General features: G+C 40.7%; 1 protein-coding gene across 2 annotated transcripts in view; it reads left to right on the forward strand.

Moving 5' to 3' along the window:
* Positions 1-22,601, forward strand: part of MSH3 (mutS homolog 3) — a 197,753-nt gene extending 175,152 nt beyond the window's left edge. Inside the window, exons 21-24 of one of the 2 annotated variants that reach the window (XM_026649155.1) lie at positions 11,850-12,036; positions 12,238-12,367; positions 15,091-15,265; positions 22,142-22,601. In XM_026649155.1, coding sequence (XP_026504940.1) covers positions 11,850-12,036; positions 12,238-12,367; positions 15,091-15,265; positions 22,142-22,235 — 586 coding nt within the window. In that variant the 3' untranslated portion in view covers positions 22,236-22,601. Of the gene's footprint in view, positions 1-11,849; positions 12,037-12,237; positions 12,368-15,090; positions 15,266-18,415; positions 18,904-22,141 lie in introns of those variants that run through there. The other variant, XM_026649156.1, reaches the window with a different exon arrangement.
* Positions 22,602-27,247: the final 4,646 nt, after the last annotated feature.

Consider the following 27,247-nt stretch of genomic DNA (forward strand, 5'->3'; position numbering starts at 1 on the left):
CCCCCCGGACGGGGATTTGAGTCCCAAAAAGCCGGACATGTCCGGGAAAATCCGGACGTATGGTAACCCTACACACACACAACAAGGATATACCTTTCCTTGCCTCCTCCCTGGAGCGCTGTCCCAAATCTGATCTCCTAATTTTAAACTCTTAAAAATTCATGTTGACCGTCGGATGTAAATGTTTTAATACATGCTAGCTTCCATCTCACCTTTGTGGACAAAGTAGTAAGGCTAATCGTGTTTAAATAAATGTAGCGCTCAGATATTTATGACTGCAGTAGGAGAGGATGTGGAATGTTCGAGGTACCCAGTTCCCAACTTTGTTTCTCTGGACTGTCAGATCCTTCTCTTTCTGACAGGTGAGCTTCACTTTTTTGACAGTTAAGTTAATAATTCAGCCTTCCAGTTGGCACATCCACTGGAAATGGGAGTCTGAGTATGTATTGTTTGATGTATGGAGAGAAGCGTATTTTTCCCTTTGTTGTTTTAAGGAAGGGTGAGGTGGGAAGGCTGTAAGGCTACCATATATCTAAATGTTCACATAGCACAGAGGTGGCCAACCTGAGCCTGAGAAGGAGCCAGAATTTACCAATGTATATTGCCAAAGAGCCACAGTAATACATCAGCAACCCTCCTATCAGCTCCCCCACCCTGCTCCCAGCATCTTCCACCCACCAGCAGCCCCGCCCATCAGCACCTCTCCCTCCCTCCCCGCACCTCCTGATCAGCTGTTTTGTGGCTGCAGGAGGCTCTAGGGGAGGAGGGGGAGGAGCGAGGGCACTGCAGGCTCAGGGGAGGGGACAAGAAGGGGTGGAGTGGGTGCAGGGCCTGTGGCAGAGCCAGGGATTGAGTAGTGAGCACCCCCCAGCACATTGGAAAGTTGGTGCCTGTAGCTCCAGCCCGGAGTCGGTGCCTATACAAGGAGCCTCATATTAACTTCTGAAGAGCCGCATGTGGCTCTGAAGCCACAAGTTTGCCACCCCTGACATAGCATAATGGGAACTGAGAGACTAGTGGGTTCTATATGTGGTGTACCTCACCCAGTGCATCAAATGCCCTAATAACTATATGGATGAAGCCAGACATTCACTACACTCTCAAATGAACTCACACAGAAAAACGCTAAAAGATAAAAACGTCCTATCACCTGTGGACAAACACTTTTCAAAAAGTGATCACTCCATAGTTGACTTCTCAGTCCTTGTCCTCAAAGGAAGCCTGCACAACATCTTCAAAAGACAAGCCTGGGAACTTAATTTATAACTTGGCTAGAATTAAAACTGAAAACCACGGACTTAACAGAGGTTTTGTGACCCATTACAACAATTTGTAAGACACCATACTCCCTGCAAGCTTCCGTTGTTCTACATCTTCAGAGGTGTTGATTGGCCATTTCATTTTCAGTGATCTCAAAAACTTGCGAACCCCTTATGTGTAACAATCTGTCGCACCTTGTATTTAGCTTGGACACTCTGGTTACCTTCTCCTGACCTGTGGAAGAGCTCTGTGAAGCTCAAAAGCTTGTCCCTTCCACCAATAGAAGTTTATCCAATGAAAGATATTACCTCACCCACCTTGTCTTAGAATCATAGAATATTAGGGTTGGAAGAGACCTCGGGAGGTCATCTAGTCCAATCCCCTGCTCAAAGCAGGACCAAAGCAGTCTTCTTCACTAATTCCATTTTTTTAGTATAACTTCCTATTTTTACCTTAGTAAATTGATTTTTGAAATGACATTTTAGTCCACGGATGCTTTTTTGTGGGGGAAGGACAGGAATTGCTAGGTTACTTTAGAAGAGTATTTTATGTAGTCTTTTCTCAACTTCCCTCTTTTGGATCATGGAAAGGATCTCTTTCTTTTGTCATGGCACTAGTATTAACTTTGTAAATCACATTGGTGATGTATTCAGGGTGAAGCGTACTTACTTCAATGTTAATCATTCCTGATGAATAATGTTGCTGAGTGTACATTGTTAAAACTTGCCAAAGGACATAAATGATGACCCAAATCAGCAAGAAGAAACATGATTTGACAAAGTCAGATTGGACAGCCTCCAGAGTGTGTGGTAGGGGGGAAGGCAGGTATATTAGCCCTAGAATGTTAAAGGCCCTTTTCTGTATGAGCTGAAAAGGGATTACTTCAGGTCAACTAGGGACACCTGAGTCTAATTAAGGGTTGCCTGTGTCATTTAAAAAAACCCTCTTCTGGTGAAAGAGGAGGAGGAGAGGTGAGAGTTGCAGCAGGGCTAGTGTTAGCAGGGAGAAGAGGCTTCTGGGTGGAAGGCTGCTGTACTCTCTGTAGAGAAAATAACCGAGCTAATGGACTGTTTGGAGAAGGACTGGCACCCAGAGGCCAGCATAATGGGACAGTGCTCCAGGGAGGAGGCAGGGAAAGATATTCCCTTGTGTGTGTGTGTGTGTGTCTTTGTTTGTCTGAAGAGTACTGCTTGGGCCTACCCTAAGGCACACCTTGTAAATATTGGAAAATAAAACCCGAGTGAGGGATAAAAACTCTCTGCAGAGGGACTGATTTACATCAGGGCCTCTCCCCCCCCCCCCATCGCCAGAGGGGGAAAGCACTGAGCCTGGCAAGGCAAAGGAGGTGCCTTGCCACACTGGATTTACTATGGTGCATGGGAATCCAAACCATCCTAGGGGGCATGAATGTCCTTATTTGATGATACAGTCAGTACTGTAAAGACAATATGCAGACAGATCATTCCTCTGCAATAGGAACCAATTTCCTAATCTGTATTTTAGACATGGGCTTTTAAAGCAAATTGAGCCTTGCCAACATAAAAGTGTAAAATGTTAAAGTTCAGTTGAACTGTACAGTTGGTTTAGCATTAAACTGGAAATGAATGTGTCATTCATTACATACAAAAGGTGAGCTGTCTGGAAACAAGGATTTTCCAAATGCCTTTGTTCTCACTAATCTAATTTTTCAGAGTTTCATTCAGTATTGTTTAATTGTTTTCAGTTATCAATGAGAAAACGCATGTTAACGAGATGTGGCTGCAGCCACCCAGTTTGTCTGTAAGGGTATGTCTATGCTGTAATAAAACACCCAACTTGCTCAGGCTGCGGGGCTCTAAAATTGCTGTGTAAATGTTTGGGCTCAGGCTGGAGCCCAGGCTCTGAGACCCTGCAAGGGGGGAGGGTCCCAGAGCCTGGGCTCCCACCTGAGCCCAAACATGTACACTGCAATTTTTTAGCCCGAAAACCTGAGCCCCATGAGCCCGAGTGAGTTAACACAGGCCAGCCAGAAATGTTTTATTGCCATGTAAACATACCCTGAGGGTATGTTTTCACCACAAACAAGCAAACAAAGTATTCTTAACTTGTGTTAGCTAATCCAGATTAAAATAGTAATGACGAAATGTCCACTTGGCTTTTAACTCCCTTTAGCAGTTCTAGTTAAACCCTGGAGAGAAGCATGGGGTTAAACTTGAGCTGCTAACCTGAGTTAAAATCTGAGTAAATTTAGCTAATCTGAGTTAAGAATGCACCTCTCCCCCCTTGCAATGAAGACACAGTAAGGGCTAGTCTACACTTGAAACATTATAGCTGCAACTGCACCGCTATACCTCTTCAATATAGCCATTTGCTACCGTGATGGGTGGGGTTCTTCTGTCAGCATAGTTAATCCACCTTCCCAAAAGGCAGTATTTAGGTCAGCAGGAGAATTCTTCTGTTGACCTAGCACTGTCTACACCAGGGGTTTAGGTCTGCTTAACTACATTGCTCAGGGATGTGGAATTTTCACACCCCTGAGAGTCATAGCTGGGTTGATTTAACTTTCAAGTGTAGACCTGGCCTAAGGGACATCATTCTCCCAGTGGGCTTTCATGTATCTGTTATCAGGGTGGAGAGCACATAGTTAAACACTCAGTGCTACTGACTTAAATGGAACTACATCCTGTTGCACATAAGATAATATGTTCTGAAATATTCTTGCAATAATGCTGTTACAGTCTGTATCTTAAGATCTTTACTATTTGGAGCTTTTCACAAAAAAGTAATAACCACTGAAAAGGTCTTACGTTGTATATTGAATATAGCGAGATAAAGAGCTTTTAATTGTACAAAAATTGCTTTACTTTGTTTGGATGTCTCGGATCTTATCTAGCAATTTGTTTCTAGTCAAACTCCATTTGCTCTGCACTGATGAATCTCTCACCAGCACTTAAGAGGAGCTCACGATCACATTACATGTTTACACAATATCATTTACAAAATATAACAATACTACTGGGTTTATATATTATAAATATTTTTAATAACAAATTCTACAGAATTGGAAGTTTAATATTAATGTGCTACTCCTGCCAACAACAACTAAATGGAGCTGGTAACATTCCTGTTGCAATCTGGAATATTACATCCTGCTCTTCAATGCATTTCCCTTGTGTATTCTCCTATCATTCAGCCATGGTTATCTTTCTCTGCCTCCAGCTTTGAGTAAAGGCCACTATAGATAGTTCATAGGATATCTGGATGCTTCCATTCTGGTATCACTATTGTTTCCCCAGTCATACTACATTTTTCTGTCTATCTAGTATTTTCTATCACAGTAATGGGTGTAGTGTATATATATAAAAATATAGCTGGGTGTATTTATTATTTTTTTCTATTCATAAAATATAAAAATGTAGCCCATCCCATACTGCGGGCACCCAGATAAAAATACCTACAAACGCCTAGATTTTTATGGGGACTACTCACAGAACTAAACATGTGCGTAAGTGTTTTCAGGATCAGGGCCTGAACGAATATCTGTAACGTTTCTCTTGAACATAACCAGTATAAGGATAGTAACCTAGCCAATATTTACCACTGTTCTCAACTGTGCTAGAGGTATTTGAATTCTAAGTAAAGAGATTAGTTATATCTATACAAAAGAGGCATAACATTATGGTTTCATGAACAATTTACAAGGGCTAAACCAGACATTCAAAAATTAAGTCAAAATGATTGTACGTAGAGCCTTCTAGAAGTTGATTCAGAGTTGAAAAAAGATTATCACTAACCTAAATTTGTATTAAAATCAATAATTTAAACCACAAATATCACTGTAAAAAATTTGTGACACTATAAAAATAATGTAATCTAAATTAAAGAACGAATGCTTTATTTGATTTGCTTTACATATCAGCATTTAGTGTGTGAATGGTTGCCAACACAAACATTTTTGATAGCCCTTATTTCTAAGCATTCGTGAGATTTTATTGATTGTTAATGATCTTAAGGAATTCCAAAAGTATAATGTTCATGAACAGTTACAGAAAATTAGATCCATACTGCTTCATTGGTGACATTAATAGTTTTTATGGCATTTTTAAACTTTATCAGGTTTTTGTTTCATCGGTTGGATTAGATTGAGGTAGACTTATTTTTACAGCCATTGCTAAGCATGAGGAAAAGATAATGGCCACTTCACTTCTGCTTGGAGCTTTAACATTTAGTCAGGAAATTCTTAAAATCTTTATTTCTGTGAATGTAGTTTAGATGAACAAATTGCTAGATAGATTTGAGGGCTCCATGGAAACTATGTAAACAATGGTAAAGTGAACGATAGGTAGAACTGAGAGTTTTTAATTGATTCTTCATTGTTAAAAATCACACACTTAGGACATATGGATGGCCAATCAAGAGTAAGAAAAATCCAAATAATTAGAAGGAAAAATAAAAAATAATCCCAAATTTGGACATTTAGGTTAAGTGTAGGAAATTCACTATGGCGACAAAGATAGCTTAGTCAGAAAAAAGGATTCTTCTTCAAATGCCTGTCCATATATAATACTTTTCACTTTTGGTGTGTGTTTGTCCAGTGCCCTTGCAATGGATTCTTTTGGTCAGTTTTTGGTCAGGACTCCTTTGATTAGACTAATTTAGAGTCTTGTTAGGAATTTTTATAGAGTTTCCTTTTTCCTTTGTTCTTTGTTTACCTGGGTGATACTCTTTAGTCTACTACACTTTAGTAGACATGACTGAACATAAATCTCCAAAATTCAAGGACTGCCTTTTGTGTGAGGCCACACGAGTGGCAGGAGGAGCTACCTGCCCCAAGTACATACCTAGCATCTCTGATGGGTATCTTCTGAGGGCAGCTAGCACCTCCTGCCATTCACTCTGCTGATCAGAGCTAGCAGTTATATTTCCTCAAGGTGCAAATCATGCCCCAGTTCAAAGTTAGGCATACCCATTGTCTACCTCTGGGAAATACTTTTGAGAGGGGGGAAAAAACTGAATAGAACGGAGAGAGAGAAGAGACATATCTCTTCTCCTCCATGCCCTTCCACTTACAAGGCCTGTAGATCCTCTCAACTGACTGAGTCTAAGGGTAGCTCAAGATCTAAGGGTACGTCTACACTTACCGGAGGGTCTGGCGGCAGGCAATCGATGTTCTGGGATCGATTTATCGCGTCTGGTTAAGACGCAATAAATCGATCCCGGATCGATCCCGGAAGTGCTCGCCGTCGACGCCGGTACTCCAGCTCGGCGAGCGGAGTACGCGGCATCGACGGGGGAGCCTTCCTGCCGCGTCTGGACCCGCGGTAAGTTCGGACTAAGGTACTTCGAATTCAGCTACGTTATTAACGTAGCTGAATTTGCGTACCTTAGTCCGAAGTGGGGGGGTAGTGTAGACCAGGCCTAAGAAGACTTCTTGTAGTGCCCATTAAGGCACTAGACACTCTGCTTCAGGAACTGATAGTCTGTTGCCTCAGAGATTGCCTGGTAGTGGCTCTGTGACGTTGAGGCTCTTGGTATCGATGACTACAATACCAATGGCCCTGGTACCGACTCTTTCAAGAACACCTTGTCTGCAACCAATTCCATCAGTACCATCACTGGCAATAGATATCACAGACTTTGACATGTGCGATGCCAAAGGTTTACTTAGTAGCTAAGGACCTCTCTCTGTCCTCAGACTCAACTCTGCTGGCAGCCTTAAAAGTACCTCCACTGGTACATCAGCATTTAGTACATCCTTGGTACCCACTACATCTCACTCAGTCCAGGCACCAACTGATACAGCCCTTCCTCTGCATGGGGAGTATTCTTTCTTCTCCTCTGAATCTGAGAATAGCAGGAAAGGTTCCCCAGCAAGATACCTTAGGTCAGGATATTCAGACCTCTCACACTGGGCAGGGATTCTAGGGTTCATTCTAGTTATCAAAGATACGGGAGCCTATGAATCATAGAAGAGTAGGATTGGAAAAGACCTCAGGAGGTCATTTAGTCCAATCCTCTGCTCAAAGCAGGACCAACCCCAACTAAATCATCCCAGTCAGGGCTTTGTCAAGCCAGGCTTTAAAAACCTCTAAGGATGGCGATTCCACCACCTCCCTAGGTAACCCATTCCAGTGCTTCACCACCCTCCTAGTGAACTAGTTTTTCCTAATATCCAACCTAGACCTCCCCCACTGCAACTTGAGACCATTGCTCCTTGTTCTGTCATCTGCCACCATTCAGAACAGCCTAGCTCCATCCTCTTTGGAAACCCCACTTCAGGTAGTTGAAGGCTGCTATTAAATCCCCTCTCACTCTTCTCGTCTGCAGACTAAATAAGCCCAGTTCCCTTAGCCTCTCCTCATAAGTCATGTGCCCCAGCTCCCAAATCTTTTTCCTTGCCTTCTGCTGGACTCTCTCCAATTTGTCCACATCCTTTCTGTATTGGGGAGCCCAAAACTGGACACAGTACTCCAGATGTGGCCTCACCAGTGCCAAATAGAGGGGAATAATCACTTCCCTCGATCTGCTGGCAACACTCCTACTAATGCAGCCCAATATGCTGTTAGCCGTCTTGGCAACAAGGGCACACTGTTGACTCATATCCAGCTTCTCGTCCACTGTAATCCCCAAGTCCTTTTCTGCAGAACTACTGCTTAGCCAGTTGGTCCCCAGCCTGTGGCAGTGCATGGGATTCTTCCGACCTAAGTGCAGGACTCTGCACTTGTCCTTGTTGAACCCCATCAATTTCTTTTGGCCCAATCCTCCAATTTGTCTAGGTAACTCTGGACCCTATCTCTACCCTCCAACATATCTACCTCCCCCCCCCAGTTTAGTGTGATCTGCAAACTTGCTGAGGGTGCAATCCATCCCATCATCCAGATCATTAATGAAGATGTTGAACAAAACCGGCCCCGGGACCGACCCCTGGGGCACTCCGCTTGATATCGGCTGCCAACTAAACATCGAGCTGTTCATCACTACCCGTTGAGCCTGACAATCTAGTCAGCTTTCTATCCATCTTATAGTCCATTCATCCAATCCATACTACTTTAACTTGCTGGCAAGAATACTGTGGGAGACCATATCAAAAGCTTTGCTAAAGTCAAGGTATATCATGTCCACTGCTTTCCCCATATTCACAGAGCCAGTTATCTCATCATAGAAGGCAATCAGGTTGGTCAGGCATGACTTGCCCTTGGTGAATGCATGTTGACTGTTCCTGATCACCTTCCTCTCCTCAAAGTGCTTCAAAATGGATTCCTTGAGGAACTGCTCCATGATTTTTCCAGGGACTGAGGTGAGGGTGACCGGTCTGTAGTTTCCTGGATTCTCCTTCTTCCCTTTTTTAAAGATGGTCACTATATTTGCCTTCTTCCAATCGTCCAGGAACTCCCCCAATCACCACGAGTTTTCAAAGATAATGGCCAATGGCTCTGCAATCACATCAGCTAACTGCCTCAGCTCCCTTGGATGCATTGCATCCAGCCCCATGGATTTGTGTATGACCAGCTTTTCTAAATAGTCCTTAACCTATTCTTTCACCACTGAGGGCTGCTCACCTCCTCCCCACACTGTGCTGCCCAGTGCAGCGGTCTGGGAGCTGACCTTGTCTGTGAAGACCAAGGCAAAAAAAAGCATTGAGTACTTCAACTTTTTCCAAATCATCTGTCACTAGGTTGCCTCTCCCATTCAGTAAGGGTCCCACACTTTCCCTGACCTTCCTCTTGTTGCTAACATATCTGCAGAAACCCTTCTTGTTACTCTTCACATCCCTTGCTAGCTGCATCTCCAATTGTGCTTTGGTTTTCCTGATTACACCCCTACATGCTTGAGCAATATTTTTATACTCCTCTCTAGTCATCTGTCCAACTTTCCACTTTTTGTAAGCTTCCTTTTTGTGTTTAAGCTCACCGAAGATTTCTCTGTTAAGCCAAGCTGGTCACCTGCCATATTTGCTATTCTTTCTGCACATGGGGATGGTTTGTTCCTGTGCCCTCAATAAGGCTTCTTTAAAATACAGCCAGCTCTCCTGGACTGTTTTCTCCCTCATATTAGCCTCCTAGGGGATCCTGCCCATCAGTTCCCTGAGGGAGTCAAAGTCTGCTTTTCTGAAGTCCAGGGTCCGTGTTCTGCAGCTCTCCTTTCTTCCTTTTGTCAGGATCCTGAACTCGACCATCTCTGGGTCACTGCTGCTCAGGTTGCCACCCACTTCTACTTCTACAAAAGGATACAGATCCTTGGTACCCTCTCCATTAGCCACGGGCCCCCTATGCTTTCTACACCTTTGACCGTCTTGGCCTCTAGGGGGCATTCCTTATGCTCAGAACTACTTCAGTATTGCACTTTAGTCCCAAATCACTCACCTCAAAGCAACCTCAAGTTCACTAGTGATATTGGATGAACTGGGAAGAGGAACTAGCACACATGAAGGAATCACTATTGCTTATGCTATACTTGAACATTTTATTAGAGATGTAAGTGTTTAATCTGTCATACACTTTTAAATGTATTTGTTTCTGTATTAAAGGGGAACTCTGAATGCTACGCTAAGCACATCTGCAAGGATTTTTTTTTCCTTTATGCAGCGAGGTGTGTGTGTTGTGTTGAGCCAGTGTGTGTGCAGCCAGATATCACCAACACATGATCAGATGAGGGATTGCAAGCAGGACTGTAAAGCATTTCAAGACATTAAGAGTCATCTCTACCCTAAAGATTCCTGTCAATATAGTCCAAGACAAACCTGAAAAGCTCCTTGATATTCTCCATGACTCTATATCAGGTCATTATCTCTCCCAATACATGAAGATCTATTAGACCCTCCTAAGTACTGTGGCAAACCCCTGCCTCATTGGCTCCAACATCTTAGAGAGAAGACTGCTGCTATCAAGTCCTCTGTCAAGGATTCGAACAATTTTACACTGATACCACACCAGGCTCACTGGTAGTGGCAGCAGCCAATGAGAAGACTCACTGGGGTAAGAAAGGTCAACACCTAAAGACAAAGAGACCAAGAAGCTGGACTTGTTTCACAGGAAAAGCCATTCCACCTGTAGTTTGCATATGTGATGCCTCTTTTCATACCTCGATCCACCCAGCCCACAGAAGGTGTCTAAGCTTCCTAGTGGGAGGCTGCCATTACCACTATAGAGTACTGCCATTCGATCTGTCCACAGCTGGGCACAAAGTGCCATGCAGTAGTGGCAGCTAACCTCAGGAAACTGGGAATCCAAGTGTTCCCAGTCTGACATGACTGTCTGATTCGTGGGAAGTCTTGTCAATATGTAGCAGACTTCATCCAGCAGATTCTGCTTCTGTTCATCCAATTAAGTGTGAAAATAAACAAAGACCAGTCAATACCGATCCTGACACAAAAAAAGAGTTCATCGGGGCCATTCTGGTATGTTTGGTTACAAGTGAGCAGTTCTGAAACAATTGTGTGGCAGGATAAAGACACATCAATTTATGTTGGATAATGGGAGACTGCTCTTCAGTCCCATACAAAGTTCGCTAAATCTTTTTCTTCTAATGATTTTAAGGATGTCAGCAAGATTGCTTCTTTAACTGAGACAAATTACTACATTAATTCCCATTCTCCAACTATTACTCTTTGCAAGACCAAACTATGATGATTGTCCCAGAGGTCTCTTCAGAGTGAAACACTGCTTGAGTGCACAAATTCCAGAGGCCATGAGTTGATTCTGCACCTACATTTGGGAATGCCAATACCTGCCACTGTCAGCTATGCCTTGATTCCTCTTCTATTCTGAATATTAAGTTCTGTAACAGCCTAGATTTCCCCACCATAAATGAGGCACCCAGACACTTTGTTTAATGAAGTCTTCACCCTTGCCTTAAATGTGACATTTATTTGATTCACTTAGCAGAACAGAATAAACAAAAAACAAAACAAAAAAACACCACCAGGATGTCTCCACTTCAGGTCCTAGGTCTGCTGCCTCATTAATAAAAGTGCTTACAAGAAAGAGAAACAAACTGTCCAAAGCATAGAAGAATCATTCTTCATTACAGTCTATCTTCACTAGAGTCCTTACTGTGGACTAGCAGGTCTCTTAAGTTCCCAGGCCTTTTCAAGAGATATTAAGCAGGTTATGCTCTTCCAGCAGGGTTTGTTGTCAAAATAACAAGGACCACATGCCAAGTAAACTCACTTGTTTAAACCTCTGCTGGTTTTATAGAATTCCTGAAGCAAATACAGGTATAATGGGTTTACTTGCCTTTGAGCAAGCCAGATTACTGGTGACCTGGAAAGATTCTTCCCTAGAATCCTGCAAGGTCAGTACATCCCATCACTTTAGGGCACATTTGTTACTTACATATCATTATACTACAGGATATTTCTTTTGTTTAGAATGTCTTTGCTTTTGCATCTGTGTATTATTGTAACTTTTTAAAAAGAGGTTTAGAATTGTATGAGATGTTGAATAATAATTCAAGCCCTATGTCTTTGTCCTTGGAACAAGAAGAAAAGTTTTATAGGAAGCCAATTTGATTTTCAAAAGTATTGAGTTTTTTATGCTTGTTTTCCAAAACACGCGGTCTTTTGATTTGAATTTAATAAATTAAACAAACTGCCTTGTTTTCGGTTGCAGAATGGGTGCTGCAGACAACATATACAAGGGTCGGAGTACTTTCATGGAAGAACTAACAGATACAGCAGAGATAATAAGAAAAGCGACCTCAAGTTCACTAGTAATATTGGATGAACTGGGGAGAGGAACTAGCACACACGATGGAATTGCTATTGCCTATGCTACACTTGAACATTTTATCGGAGATGTAAGTGTTTAAAATGTATTTGTATCTGTATTGCAGGGGAACTCTGACTGCTACGCTAAGCATGTCTGCAAGATGGTTTTTTCCTTTGTGGAACAATGTGCACGTGTTCAGCTTCACAGAGTGAAGAGCTATGGAAAAGAGGACACCAGTGCTAAACGTCTGTTTAAAAAAATATTCATACGTGTGTCTCTTTTGCTATAGGTGGAATCATTGACACTGTTTGTCACTCACTACCCTTCAGTATGTGATCTAGAAAAGATATACCCAGAGCAGGTTGGGAACTACCACATGGCCTTCCTGGTGAATGAAGAAGAAAGTGAACAACAAAAAGGTACAGTATGAAATTGTCTGAGATTACTAGCATTATGGATATAAAGATATAGGTTGAGATTTGGGTATTTAAACACAAATATGATAAAGATGTAGATCTGAATCCACTAGACTGCTTTAAGAATCTTAGTCTATATCTTAAATCTCTTGTTTGCTTGAAAACTGAAAATGTTTATTTCTTTGTTTCATGATTAATTAGCCTTAGGATATATTGTTTATTTAAACTGTAAATATATCAGAACAGGAACCTTTTGTCTCCTTATTTGTATACACAGCACCTAGTACACTTTGAACACCAGATTTTAAAATATTATATATTGTTATTGTTTACATGATATTCTCAAGCTAACTGGTTTAAAAAGTGTGCTCAATTAATTGTAATTACTTCAAAAACTTGCACTGGCATATATGCACATAACTCTCATTTCTGTCAGTGTGAGCCATCAACCAACATGTAACGGGTAGAATTTGACCTTAGTGTTATGTTTTATTTAAATGACAAGAAATTAGGATATATGCATTTTGAGCACTGATTGTCTAAAGTCATGCTCTAATTGGCTGATGTTTTTTATGATGTCATACCTACGGTGGCATTCCTAATGAAGGGAATCACCTGCCTGATCATCAAACTATCTCATTCACAAAAAAAAATCAATATTTAAATGTTAGGGTCTGGTTATCAGGCTGATGTGATATTCTCATTATCTTGATGAGAAGGAAATTAATATTAAATGTTTCCTCTTCTTTGAACATGGACCCCATTCTTCATATTGTGCATGCTCTATTAACTTTCTAGATAGCAGTGTTAGTTGGTCTGAGCATGCACCCTGCCTGTATTTTCATATTTCCTCTCCTGAGAACATATAAGGGGTGCAGTCCTATCTCTCCCCCCCCCATCCCCACCACCATCATAGGCTGTGAGCAGGAGCTCAGCGGTGTCTATTACTACCCTTATCTCTTTCTTTTGTTTGTTATCTTCAGGTTTGAATAACTTCAACAGAGTTAGACTTTTTGGTATATTTTGCAAAGTTTTCGCTTGGCTCAGCCTCTATTTTATGCTCTGTTAAACCTCTCCTGCTTTGTTGTCGGCCCCCCTTCTTTGTCATGTTTTGGGATGGCAGAGGCCAACTCCACTGGCTTGAAGCCATGGCATTGAGTTCAAAACAGCACTCAAAGGATGAGTCAACCTGAGCTTCACCACTGAGAGCTCCTCATTGTTTTCCAAAGAAAAGAGGAACGATTGAATGGCAGTGATTGGGGGTCAATTTATCTTGTGTGTTCTCAACACAAAGCCTGAATAAGTGGGGTATGCATTGGGGATCTCCACAGGGACAGAGGAAAGGAATCATCATGGTTGCAACAGCCGTGATGACTTTTGTGCTCCCACCTGAACCTTTGGAAGACAACCCTTATCTGTAACTTCCAACTGTAACTGCAGCTCCACCATCCCCACCCTCTACTCTTCCTCTAATCAAACCCAGGCACCTAACTCACTGTTGACCAGAGAGCCTTTTGGTGTGCTGGGTGTGCAGAGCCCCGGCGTGCACGGGTCCTGGCACTTTCTCTACTCCTCCATGTCTGTTCAGGAATATTGGAGAGACATGATATTATGTTCTGGAGAACTAGTTAGTTTTATGTATTTAAACTGTACACTAAGGGTATGTCTACCCTGCTCACTACTTACGGTAGCGTGTAGAGTACATACACTGCACACCCCACTAACACGGGTATATAGAACAGTGTAGCCAGTGAGGCATTGCTTAGGTGAGTAAAGATACATATGAACCTTTAGGGTACATATCGTACACCACTCTCTATGTGCCCGAGCATTGCCTCCCCTGTCTACACTGCTACTTTTAGCAGTGTAGAGTCCCACTGTCTCACCACTGCTGGCACCTTTCCCTGCCACAGGACCTACTAGAGCCTTTCTCAGGGCTTGTCTATACTTACCAGAGGATTGACGCTGCCGCAATCAATGCATCAGTGGTCAATAGAGTGTCTCCCGTCGACATCACCCCACGTTAAGTAGGTCTAAGCTACGTCAATTTGAGTTACACTATTTGCATAACTCAAATGGCGTAGCTTAGATCGACTTTTCTCTTTAGTGTAGGCAAGGCCTCAGCCACAGAAAAAGGACTCTGGCAGTGAGGAGAGGCTCTGGCGGGGTGGAGGCAGCAGAGAGAGACTCTGGCAGCTCCCTGCCACCGGAGCCTTTTCCAAATGCATTCCGCCGCCACAGCCTTTCACTGATGTGTGTAGAGACATACCACAGTGAGATGAAGCCTGCTTTTCATTGTGATGCGTACCTACACATATCCTACATGTCGCCAGCAGTGGTGTCCAGTGTAAATGTAGCCTAAATTAGTGTCAGTAACCTTGCCAGCCTTACAAAGAGATAGGGCCCAATTCTGTAGCTTCTCCACACACTTCTCAATGATCAGGCCCCAAATGAGAATAAAGCTATTGGAAAGGGGCTATGCAAAGTATACTAGCTAGCTAGGAGACATTTTGGCACTTGAGATAATCCATCTTTTTTTTGGCTTAATGTTCCTTGTAGGGTATGGTTATTAAGGAGGATACATGACCTCCTGAAGTCCCTTCCAACCCTGATATTCTATGATTCTATGAATTGTACGGATAATATGTTGTTGTTCTATCAACTTAATCTTCAGGACCTTGAGTTTTATTGATACAATAGTGATTTTTTTTTTACTTATTCTCTAGGATCTGAAGATGAAGAGAATCCTGAATTTATCACTTTTCTTTATCAAATAACTAGAGGAGTTGCTGCAAGGAGTTATGGACTAAATGTTGCTAAACTAGCAGATGTTCCTGAAGAAATCTTAAAGAAGGCAGCTCACAAATCAAAGGAGCTTGAGGGATTAGTGAATATGAAAAGGTCAGAATAATTGTGATGAATTCTTCTGTTTGTAATGAAAGATTCAGATGTGAGTAGGGGAGCTTTTTCCAGTAAATGGGGTATCAGAAAGAGCATTAAGAGTTATACCAGACACACTTAAATACTTAATTAAGATACAATGAAAACAGCTCTTGAAAAAGTGTATGAAATCATGCTGTCCTCTTTAATCAAAGCTTTATAAATTAAATAACTGAAATTAGTTGTATATTCAGTCACCCTATCAAAGGTTTAAACTACCTAAAATATGCAGTATGTCTGTTTTTTTTAAATATGAACTAGTGTAGGCAGAAACAATTTTGAATCTTTTACAGCAACTTTTAGTAAGCTAATTTGTTCATCTAAAATAGTGGTTCTTAACCTGGGGTGCACCCCCTGGGGGTGTGAGATGCCCTTTCTGGGGGTGCAAGACATGCCAGATTTTTTTAGAAGGTAAAACATAGAAAACACGAATTAAGCACAGGCATGTAAGTACAACTACTTTGTTTAATCAAACCTATGTATTTATTAACATTATAATTTTTTTAACAATTACTGTAATATACAAACAAAAAATATATCTAGGTTTAAAGAATTGACCTACTTCAACGATTTTTGATAAGGGGTGCGAGAACATATTTTGATTTTTGATAAGGGGTGCGAGAACAGGCTGCAGTAAAGGTTAAGAACCACTGGTCTAAAACATATTTTTACTTTTTCTTCAGGAAGAAAATAAATATAAATGTGATGTCTATTTACATAACTTTTTATTTATGAATAGGTACTAAAAAGATTAGTTGATGTCTTAAAATACTTATCCCAGATATTTTTAATTTAGAAAATAATTTAAACTTATTTACTTAAGAGTTTAGAGTTTGCTAGCTATTTATAAAAATAGAGAAGGACCTGGAGAGCTTTGTTTCTGATTTAAATAAGAGTATATCTTTGTATTAGTTTTAATAAACCTCAAAACTTTACATTTTCCAGAAATTTAGGGATTTTAATGTTTTTACTGATATTGAACTTCAGATATGTGCTTATACATATACTGTACATTACGTAGGTGTCACAGGGTGACACTGACCCTTTAAGAAGGAAGAAGCCAATGTACCTGTGATTAATCATCTGCTTCCCAATTAGGCTTAAGAGAAGGCACCTGGGCCATATAAATGGGAAGAGACTGAGACAGTGGAGGAGTTGGTCAGGTGAAGGGCAGGTGAGAACTGCCTGGGAGTGAGATACTGGCAGCTGAGAGCTGCCAGAGCCCAGGAGACTAGGAAGTTCCTGAGGGAAGCTGCACATCAGTGATACTCAGACTGAGGCTTGAAAGCCGAAGTGGCTCTTTAATGTGTCTCCTGTGGCTCTTCGATATATCTTTAATATAGATATTAAAACACGGTGTGATTTAATTATTAACCAACCAATTACTATGTTATTAACCAATTGTAGTTGATAAAATATAATACTTGGTCAGTCATTTTGCTGTGAGAATTTTATTGAGAGAGAGTAAATGTAAAAGTGAATTCACACTACTGTGGCTCTTTTGGGTAATGTTGATCGCTAATTTGGCTCCTGAACCACTGAGGCCTGAGTATTACTGCTGTACATGGTTCCTGGGGAAAGGCTGAAGGCAGGAGAACAGCAAGAGAGGTTTCTTGGCTGACTTCCTCAAGCCCAAAGAGCCAGGGCTGGAGAGGGCTGAAGGCCATTGAGTAGCAGAAGAATTTGTCTGCTAACCACTAAAATGAAGATCCAAAGCTGAGGGCTGGAGAGGGCTGAAAGCAAAGGAGCTGCAAAGGGGCTTATACACTGATGTCTTCATGCTGGAGAGGGGCCCTAGGGGAACGGTGAGGATGATCTCCCAGCAGAGGGTCTGTGGAGGTTCCCACTGGGAAGAGTGGGGTTATGCTCCAGGTGGAAGGCTGGGATGGCTATCCTGGGAGAGAGACAGAAAAGGAGTGATAAGGAACCCAGGTGTGTTGGAAGATGGTAGAATTTGGTATGTGCTATGTTGATGGACAAGAGAATGTGTGATTTTTAAGGACTATCTGCAGGGGGGTGATAAATGGACTATGTTTGGGATCTTTTGCTATCAACTGTTTTGCACTCTTTTGGTAATAAACTGGCCCCAAAGTAGGGTATGACTGAGGTAAGAAGTCTGGCATGGAGTTACTGTGGCCTGTCAAGGAGGGAAACTGAGGAAGGCATACTGTTTCAGCCCTAGTCTGCCACTACAGGGTGCTCTAGTCGGGGCTATCTTATACAATAGGTGATGGATGATTCTCTAGTGTATTAACTGGCATAACTTCTTATAGACCGTATAACATTTTAACAACTGTATGTAAACAGGTTAGTCAGAAGTACAGATAGGTACTGTAAATACTTTTTTCTACATCTGATTTAAAGACTCATAAAATGTTGAAGTCTGTAAGGATTCTTCTGTTTATGTTGTTGATTTGTACATAATGGATCTGCACTGTAAGATGACTTCTACTAACTTTAATGATTTTTTCTGAGTCTCATCTGAAATGTCAAATCAAACCAGCTCTTAGCTATGTAATATAGATCAAGCTCTTTCTGATTATCATAAATAATATAGGCAGAAGGATTTCCAGGGCAAATTTTTTAGGTCCTAATTATTTTGGGGTACAAACAATTCCTTTGAAGCTAAGCAGTCTACAGAGCTTAAAGCCAATTCTTATCCTGTCGTGTTTTAAGAACAGAACAATAAAACCTTAATATATACATAGAGGATATATAAAGGGTTGAAGAAAAATTATGCAGTAATTTACACTTGTCAGTATTATATGGCCCATAATTCAAAAGTAAAACCTCAAGTTGCTCATAAATGTCTTAATTTTATCATCTGCTGTGTGAGCTTCTAAAGTCATTAAAAACTGCTATGCAAAGAGAAAACAATTTAAACCAGCTAAGGCAGTGTTATAACCTAACCTTAGTTGAGTAGGTAATGTTAATTCTGGCTTGTCTGAATTTTCCAGTTCTTATAATTAAGCTTACATAGTTATTCTTTTAAGATAGCTTTTTATATGTAGTTTTTTAAAAAGAGAAAAAGCAAAGAAAATTCATTTGTCGGCAACTGTAGTAAACCCCTCACCAGGAATCATCACCAAGATTTGAACTTTGTGCCTTCAGTACTCCAGCACAGCACAGCATTCTACCACCTGAACTACAGAACTAACTACGCTAGCTGTCAGCAGGAGAAGGCTGTTATCTTATGTGGACCAGCCACTAGACAACAACAACACAAGAAACTGAAATATATGAGTGGCCTCTTTTACAGACAACCTAGTCAAAGAGAAAATCACGGTGGGTTCTTTCTGAGAGGCAATGTGGCTAAGTAGATGGGAGTTGAGTTCCCATATTAGAGATCAGGGTTCTGCTCCAAACTTGTGAAATCTTTCAGTGGGGTATGAGGTTTTGCTTAATAAGATTTGTGAAGGGTACAGAATTAGCAGCAGTAGTCAGTAGAAGTGATTCTTGAACTCAGAGCCTCCTGCTTTCTGGTGCAATGCCCATCTCCCTGAGGCAAAAAGTATTTAAATGAGCAGCAACATCCAGATAATCCATTTGCATGTTTGGATTTTGTCCTAACTATAAATATTGAAGTGACACAATAGGGCACTGAGTGTACACTGCCATAATGTTGTGAGATTTTGGTATGCTACCAAAAACAAGCTCAACTGTGGGAACCACAGATAGAAAATGGTGATTTTCAACAGTTTACAACTCTGCCTAATCTGTATGAAATTACATGGTGCCATGGAATTACGGGGGGATAGCTCAGTGGTTTGAGCATTGGCCTGCTAAACCCAGGGTTGTGAGTTCAATCCGTTTAGGGAACTGGGGTAAAAAAATGTCTGGGGATTGGTCCTGCTTTAAGCAGGGGGTTGGACTAGATGACCTCCTGAGGTCCCTTCCAACCCTGATATTCTATGATTCTATGACAGCAAAAGGCACCTCCTTGACTCAAAACTATTCCCCTGCTAAATGTAAAAAGTCCTGCTGCAAACCATAGGGATATCAGAGTTCTTCAGAAAATGTCACAAGCATTGTTTATTATAGACTCATAGACTTTAAGGTCAGAAGGGACCATTATGATCATCTAGTCTGACCTCCCGCATGATGCAGGCCACAAAAGCTGACCCACCCACTCCTGGAATAATTCTCTCCCTTGCCTCAGCTGTTGAAGTCCCCAAATCATGATTTAAAGACTTCAAGTCGCAGAGAATCCTCCAGCAAGCGACCCCTGCCCTATGCTGCGGGGGAAGGCGAAAAACCTCCAGGGCCTCTGCCAATCTACCCTGGAGGAAAATTCCTTCCCGACCCCAAATATGGTGATCAGCTGAACCCCGAGCATGCGGGCAAGATTCTCCAGCCAGACCCTCCGGAAAAAAGTTCTCTGTAGTAACTTTTAATATCCCAAGTTTTAGGCCTTTTCTTCTGGAATGAAGTTTTAAAAAGTTGAGAGATCAAGTATTCACAAATCAGGAAATGTAGAGTTATGATTGATAGCTGACCCTTAATACTGCAATGGTATGCATATGCCTTAAAATATGTTTTCACTTGGTATTGTATAGCATTGTATATTTGTCAAATAATAGAATAAATAATAATAGTATTAATAAACTGCAAAGTGGAAATTACTATTCAATCTTGCATACAGCCCACATGCTGTACTGCTATGTAATTCAGACTCTTCATCTACTTGCATAATTTAGGAGATGTACATAGTATTATAATTTTATATAATTTTCAGTCTTTGTTTTGATGATTTTGATGTTTCATCATCTTCACCTGTTTTTAAACAAAGAAGTACCTTAATGTGTAAACTCCAGTTTCAATATGTCTGGTGGTATTACTGGTCCAGGAAGTGCACATGCTGCTGTAGACCTCTTGCATATACTTTGCAGATAACATCCTTTTATTCATGATTCCTTCAAGAATCTGGGGCCTAAAGTAATGTGTGTTATCTAGTCCAAAATTATCAAACATGTCATTCGATTGCATATCATAAGAAGTTTTCCATCTGTATAGTGCCTAATTCTTTGTTCCAGTTTTTACTTTTTGATAAAAACATTTTCTTCCAGTATATCTATACATGCCATTAATTTCAGTTTTATAATCTTACTAATATCAGTGTTTTGCAGATGCTCTTACCCAAAGAATGTGACTTTAACCATTTTTAATAATAATTAGTTTTGTTGCTTTATATTTCTGACTCTTAAAATTATAAGAAAATTGCTGATTTGCTACAATATCCCCATTTCTTTAATCTGCAGCAATAATTTGTGATATGCTATTTGTCAGATACAAAAGCTTTGTTGGACTGATAGTAATTAGTACTGCATGGGAAATGGTTTTCCTATTCCATGAACATTTTTGAGATTTCCTGGGCAGGTGCCCTGACCCACCAGACTGCTGGCTATTCTAGAATGGGTGTATCTCAGTGTCTCCTGTTGGATCTGTTTCCCTTTTTATACTTAAATATTAATTGGGCCAGAAAAAGAAAGCAACTCACTCTATATCCTAATGGTTAGGACATAAACCTGGGATGTGAGAGACCCAGGTTCCAATTATTGGTCTGAGTTGAGAAACCTTTTTGTTGAAATATCCCCATTTTTTTGATCTGCAGCATTACTTTGTGATATATTCTTTGTCAAAGACAAAAGCATTATTGGGCTGATAGTAATTAGGTCATAGGAAATGGTTTTCCTGTCCTATGATAATTTTTGAAATTTCAAAATTTTCCCATTCTACATCAGAACAAAATTGAGACCTTTTGATGAATCAGCATTTTCTGACAAAAAATACCCAACAGGGTTCTAATAGTAATATTGAATATTTTGAATGTTTACATTTTAAAATGAAATGTTCAAAAAAAGAAAAGCACTCATATTTTTGGGATACAAAGATTTCTTAAAATTGTGCAGTATGGTCAGTTAGATAATATGCATCTATTATTTACTGGTAGATGCATCTTCTTCTGTTAACAGGACTCTTGCCAGATAGGGTCACGGGCAGTTGACAAGAAGTGGTTCCTTCCCACTGGAATTTAGTATACTCTCAGCTGCTTCCCATCTGGAAATGTGGACATGATCTTGAGGATCAAAATTGGATGCTTACATAGCAATATATTGTGCTACCACTAGACCTACAAGGCCAGCTGACTCGTCAATTTTTTCTGTACCTCATTGCATGTTATATGGGAAAATTAATTGGATATATCTAAGGACTTCACTAGCTTTTCATATTCATGTGAAATATCAGAAACACATTCTCAGTCATGTTAAATATCTTGCTGCTACTTAGTTGCTCTGACTCACTATCTTTCTTGGGTCTCAAAAATTAAAAAAAGGAATTGGATGTGTGCATTTACTTACAAATTATGAGAATATATCTCAAATTTCTTCTAGTCTCTTCCATTGCTGAAATATATACTTGTAGTACTGCTATTGAATGAATGTTGATATTGTTTTTAACATTCTTATCTATGTAAACCACTTTCCTATTTCTCTTCATTGACTTATATTGTGCTCAGTCTTTTGTGCCATTTGCTTGTTGCTTTCTGTACCGTGGCAGCCTCAGGAAGATAATTTGTTGCATTTCATGAGCCTATCATAGTGGCCAAAAATATTAAATGTATATTGTAGAAAATGTTACCCACATATTTACAGTGGGCACCGTTAACGTAGTGTTTTGACTTATTGGAAGATTTTACTTTGAGCTCATAAGTCTTGCTCCTTTTTTTACAGCATGCAAAATACTTTAAAACAATTTCCGTGTTTTCAGTGGCTAATTAATATATTTGTAAATTTAAATACATATCCTTATTTTGATTTTTGTGGTTTTGTTTTTCAGAAAAAGGCTAAAATCTTTTGCCAGAATATGGAATATAAATGATTCCCAGGAACTACAAAAATGGAGTAGTGTGTGTGAAACTGGAGATGAATGAATAGACCATTTTTAATGCTTCAGATCCTACCTATTTGAAGCCTGTAGTAATTAACAAAATATGAGCAATTCAAAATATACTACTGTACAGAGTAATGTATTTGAACAATGTGCAATTTCATATACGTTAAGTGGACCGTATATCTATTGGAGGGTTACCTTTTGAAAATAAGGAACATTATAATATACTCCACATTTAATTTTTAAAGACAGGCTCATTTTATGGAATTTCTCTACCCTACCCTCTTAGTTTATTAAAAAAATAAATAAAAAAGTGCAAAGCGACTAGTTGCATTTGATAAAGTTTACAGTGTGATTAGAAAATATGAATAATTATGTTTGTAAATTGTTAGAAAATCATTTTATTAAAAATAAAATAATGGCTTTAAAGATTATTGTACTCTGATTTCTGAAGAAAAGAATATTGCTGTGTGTGTGTTATACTGGAAAATTTTAATTCAGCTGTTCATTCACTGTATTTGATTTAGGGATATGCAGCTCTTCACATTCACACACTACATTGTTTCATATTTACCTTTGATTCAGTAATATAAAGGACATTGTCAACTTGATTATTTTTATATTGGCCAATTTTTAAAAATATTCAAGATTCTGGTAAAGCACCCTTTAAACAATGTTTAAATTTAAACAGCAAAACTATGCATTGGGTGTGGAGATAAGGGGATTTCTGTTCCGCAGCTCATGCTTATAAAGGTGTTATCAGCAGGCTTGAAGAGCACAGCACCAAATGTGCTCAAGCTCACTTTTCCTCTCCGTGCTCACAGTGGTCTGCTGCCTCTTCAGTTTCGACTTTGGCTTTACTGCTGCTATTGGCATTCCCTAGCAGAGTCTGTAAAAAGACTACATCTAAGTTTCTCCCAGGGCAGTGTGTGTGAGTGATATCAGCATGTTAATGCATAAGACAGTGAGGATGCAACCAAAACTGTGAAAGTAGCAATCCATAAAGTCCCGTTTACTGTAAGTTTTTTTTTTTAGTTGAAGTGATTGTTAGATGTTTCTAGTACAAACATAAGTTTGCAGATCGAAATGTGATTTGAGTTTTGCTGCTATGAAAATCACCTGGATCACCTGGATCGATCAGTCTTCAGCTGTCGTTAAGACTGCGCTGATCACAACACGTCCGCCATTCTTCTTGCTTTCTTGCCTTTCTTCTCCAAGTTTGTCCGAAACGTTTTACAATGTCATCTTTCCACCTTCTTGGAGGCCGACCAGGTGGTCTTTTCTGTTCGCGCGGGTACCATTCAGTAATGATTGCGGTCCACCTATTGTCCATGAACCGTGCTATGTGGCCCGCCCATCGTATCTTATTATATCTGCTTTCCACAACAATATCTTTCACACCACTGCGTTCTCTAATCGCTTCATTTGGGATATGATCCAGAAGGGAAATTCCCAACATTGCTCGTTCCATTGCCCTTTCAGCTACCGACAGCCGCATAATCCAGATAAAGTTAATACATTTAAAATTTAGTAAAATATTAATGTTTATCATATGTATAGAACTATTTTATTTCTATAAATCTCCACTCATTTTGTTAAACATCTTATTATTTTGGACATTTGCTATAGGGGAAAGAACAAAATGCATTTTGTCATTTTATTCGGGAAACTGCTGATGAGAACCTGCCTGATTATATTCACAAGAATAAAAAATAATCCTGTTTTTTTTTCTAAGTAATGCATTTTAAATGGATCTTAAAATGACTGAAATTGTATCATCATGCCAATGAACGTTATGGCTTTTACAGTGTAAAGAACTAATATAATCCCAAGCTGCACAAATATTTTTTTACGTTTAAAAGTAACTGTCAACCTTATTCGTGAAAGATTTTTTTCAGTGTGCAATCATTCTGCAGCTTACAAAGCATCCTCCAAAGATATTACAGAAGCATTTCTGACTCTGTATACTCAAATAGCAGCAGTCAGCATAAGCTTCTCCCCTTATCTCTGGCTAACCGAGAGATCCCATCCCTTCCTCACAAACACTTGCTACAATAGTTCATGCACTTATTACTTTCAGATTGGAATGTTTACCTAGGTCTGGATAAAGAAGTTCACAAGGAAGCTATATGTGTTGCATAACAGCATGGACAATAGCTCATCTTTGAAACAGGATCAGATGAAGAAAGCATCTTTGTGCCAGTGTTCCACAATCTGCACATGGTTCCCCTTTGGCTTCTTGATCCACTTCAGGGTTCTGGTCTTCTACAAAGCCCTTTATGGATAGGCTCACGCAATGTCAAAGATCATTTCTCCATCTAGGACCCATCATGACAGTTACAATCATCTGGCACAAACTGACTAATAGCATTGAGGTAAAAACTTCAGGGAGGCAGAAAAACAACCATCTGAGTAGCAGGCCCAAGACTCTGGAATACCCTACCAACAGAGATGATTTGGGGGCATTAGTGAGCATTTTCTCTTTCCTCTCTCCTTTAGAAGACTGAAATTTGAGTCCCCAAATAGCACCACCTGCTGGTATCCTTCTCTCCATTTGTCCTCCATTGTGGCAGAGAATGCCAAATGGAACGGGAGAACTCAAAGCTGTGGTGCTCTCTGAGTAGACTAGCTCAGGAACCGCAGAATGGAAGCTCTGCGGTGATTGCTACCAGTCCACATACTCTCTCTCTGCCAAAGGAAGGTGCTTTGGATCAATAGCTTGTTCATAGAGTTTAGGGCCAGAAGGGAGCATTGGGTATCTAGTCTAACTTGGATGTCACAGGTCATTGAATTTTACCCAGCTACTCCTGTGTTGAGCCCACTAACTTGTATTTGGCTAAAGCATGTCTTCCAGAAAGACATCAGGTCTTCTTAGAAGACATCAAGACAATAAGCCACCATTTCCCATGGTAGTTTTTTCTGGTGGTTATTCACCCTTTGTGTTAAATTTGTGCCTTAGTTGTAATTTGAATTTGCCTGTCTTCAGCTTCCAGCCATTGGTTCTTATGCCTTTCTCAACCAGATTAGAGCTTTTTAGTATCCACTATTTTCTCCCTTTGAAGGTACTTGTACAATGTAATCAAGTCACCCCTCAATCTCCTTTTTGATAAGCTAAACAAATTGAACTTTAAAGTATCTCACTGTAAAGCATTTTTTTCCAGCCCTCAAATCATTTTTATGGCTCTTTTGTACCCTAACCAGTTTTTTGACATCCTTTTAAAAATGTGGATGTATCCAGTATCCAGAACTGTACACAGGATTCCAGGTGTATAACATTGCATTTGGCTGTATTAAAACACATTTTGTTTGAATGGACCCAGCTTCCAAGTGATTTAGATTACTCTGTATGACTGTCCTGTCCTCATCATTATTTACATCAGAGGTTGTCAAACTGTGATCCGCGGACCACTGTTCAGGTGGTCCGCGGATATTTCCCTCTAAGGTGCGCGCCTGGGCGGCGGCACACAAGAGAATTAAGGGACACCCACCTAATTAGTGGAGCCGTGCAGGCATGGCTCCACTAATTAGATGTCTGGACCCTGGAGAAGACACACGTGTAAGGTGAGGTGGTGGCCTTGGGGAGAATAGGGGGGGAGGGGGCAGTGGGGTGAGAAGAGGGGGTGGGGGGAATTTGGGACATGCAGGGCTGCGGTGGCCAGAGAGGCAACTTTCCCCAGCTCCAGGGCTCCAGCTGCCGAAGAGAGACTGCCCTCCTTCCCAGCCTGTGCTCTGTGGCTGCTGTAGCAGGGGAGAGACCCTTCTTCCCAGCCCCCGCTCAGGGGCTGCCGTAGTGGGGGCGGAGAGGGAACATCTATCGCATTAGAAAGGTAAGACTACTGATATTAAAATATGAGTTGTGTGCTTTTATTTGTAGAACAAAAAATCTTTTATTATTAAGTTATTTTTATATAGCGTTTTTATCCAAAGTGCTTTACAATAGTTAGCTAACAGTCCAAACAACATTGAAAAGATCATTAAGTGGCCCTTACGGTATAGATCACCCTCGGTGATAGATATGGGAGGGAGTGCAAATCTGTAGGGTGGGGTTTGGTGGTTAAAAATCAGTAGCTCCCTGTGGAATACCCTTACCAGGATAACAAAAGGGAAGCATTAGCTGCAGTTAGCCTATCTTCCAAAGTGTTTAGGGACTCTGCTCTCTTCTAGGAGAGCTTCCACACTAAAAGCTTATTTCCCCCATCTGGATCAAATTCAGTGTTTGGTGTCAAGAGCACAGAGTAAATCCAAGAGATCCTGGGAGTCCAGTTATTGTGGACTTCTTCCAAGAAGAAATGGATAAGGGACTTCAGCCAATCACCATAGCACTCCAGGTGTCAGTCCTCAGTAGCGTACTGATTGCAGGATCCTCGGGCTCTCTGGCTGAGAACCCTCAGTATCCAGTTTCCTAAGAGCAGTTAGACTGTCCAGACCAGCAGTTAGATGGTTCTTTCCTAAGTGGGACCTACCACTGGTGTTGAAATCCCTAACCACCCATCCCTTCGAACCTCTGATATCTGTATCACCATTTTACCTTCTTCCTCAAAATCTGTTTTCTGGTTGCCATTACGTCTGCCAGCCAAGTTTCAGAACTGGCAGCCTTATTTATGCAGGAATGTCACTGTGTGTTCAGTGAGAACAAGGTGGTGCTTAGAACTCCAGAAATGCTCTTGCCTAAAGTGAAATCTCCTTTATGTGCCTAGCAGGAGATTGTTCTCCCTTCATTCTGTTCAACCCCACAGTAACTGACTGAGAGACTATGGCACACCTTGGATGTCAGAAGAGCACTGAAGACTCATATCAAGCATACAGAATCCACAAGGAAATTGGGCAGTGTTCATTTTCTTTCACCCAAGATATCAAGCCTTAGAGTATCCAAGCTAGTATCTCTGGCAAGATGGCTCAAAAGGCATCTTAAGTGCCTGTACCAGAAGGAATCGAGGCATATTCTACAAGATCCTTGGCAACCTCATGGGCCGAAAGCATGTGCTTCTGCTGCCAAAATTTTCAGAGACGCAACATGGACATTGGCTAATACCTTTTATGAGACACCATGGA

The sequence above is a fragment of the Terrapene carolina genome, unplaced genomic scaffold (genome assembly GCF_002925995.2).
Source record: "Terrapene carolina triunguis isolate 2854851 unplaced genomic scaffold, T_m_triunguis-2.0 Scaffold69, whole genome shotgun sequence".
NCBI classification, from domain to species: domain Eukaryota; kingdom Metazoa; phylum Chordata; order Testudines; family Emydidae; genus Terrapene; species Terrapene triunguis.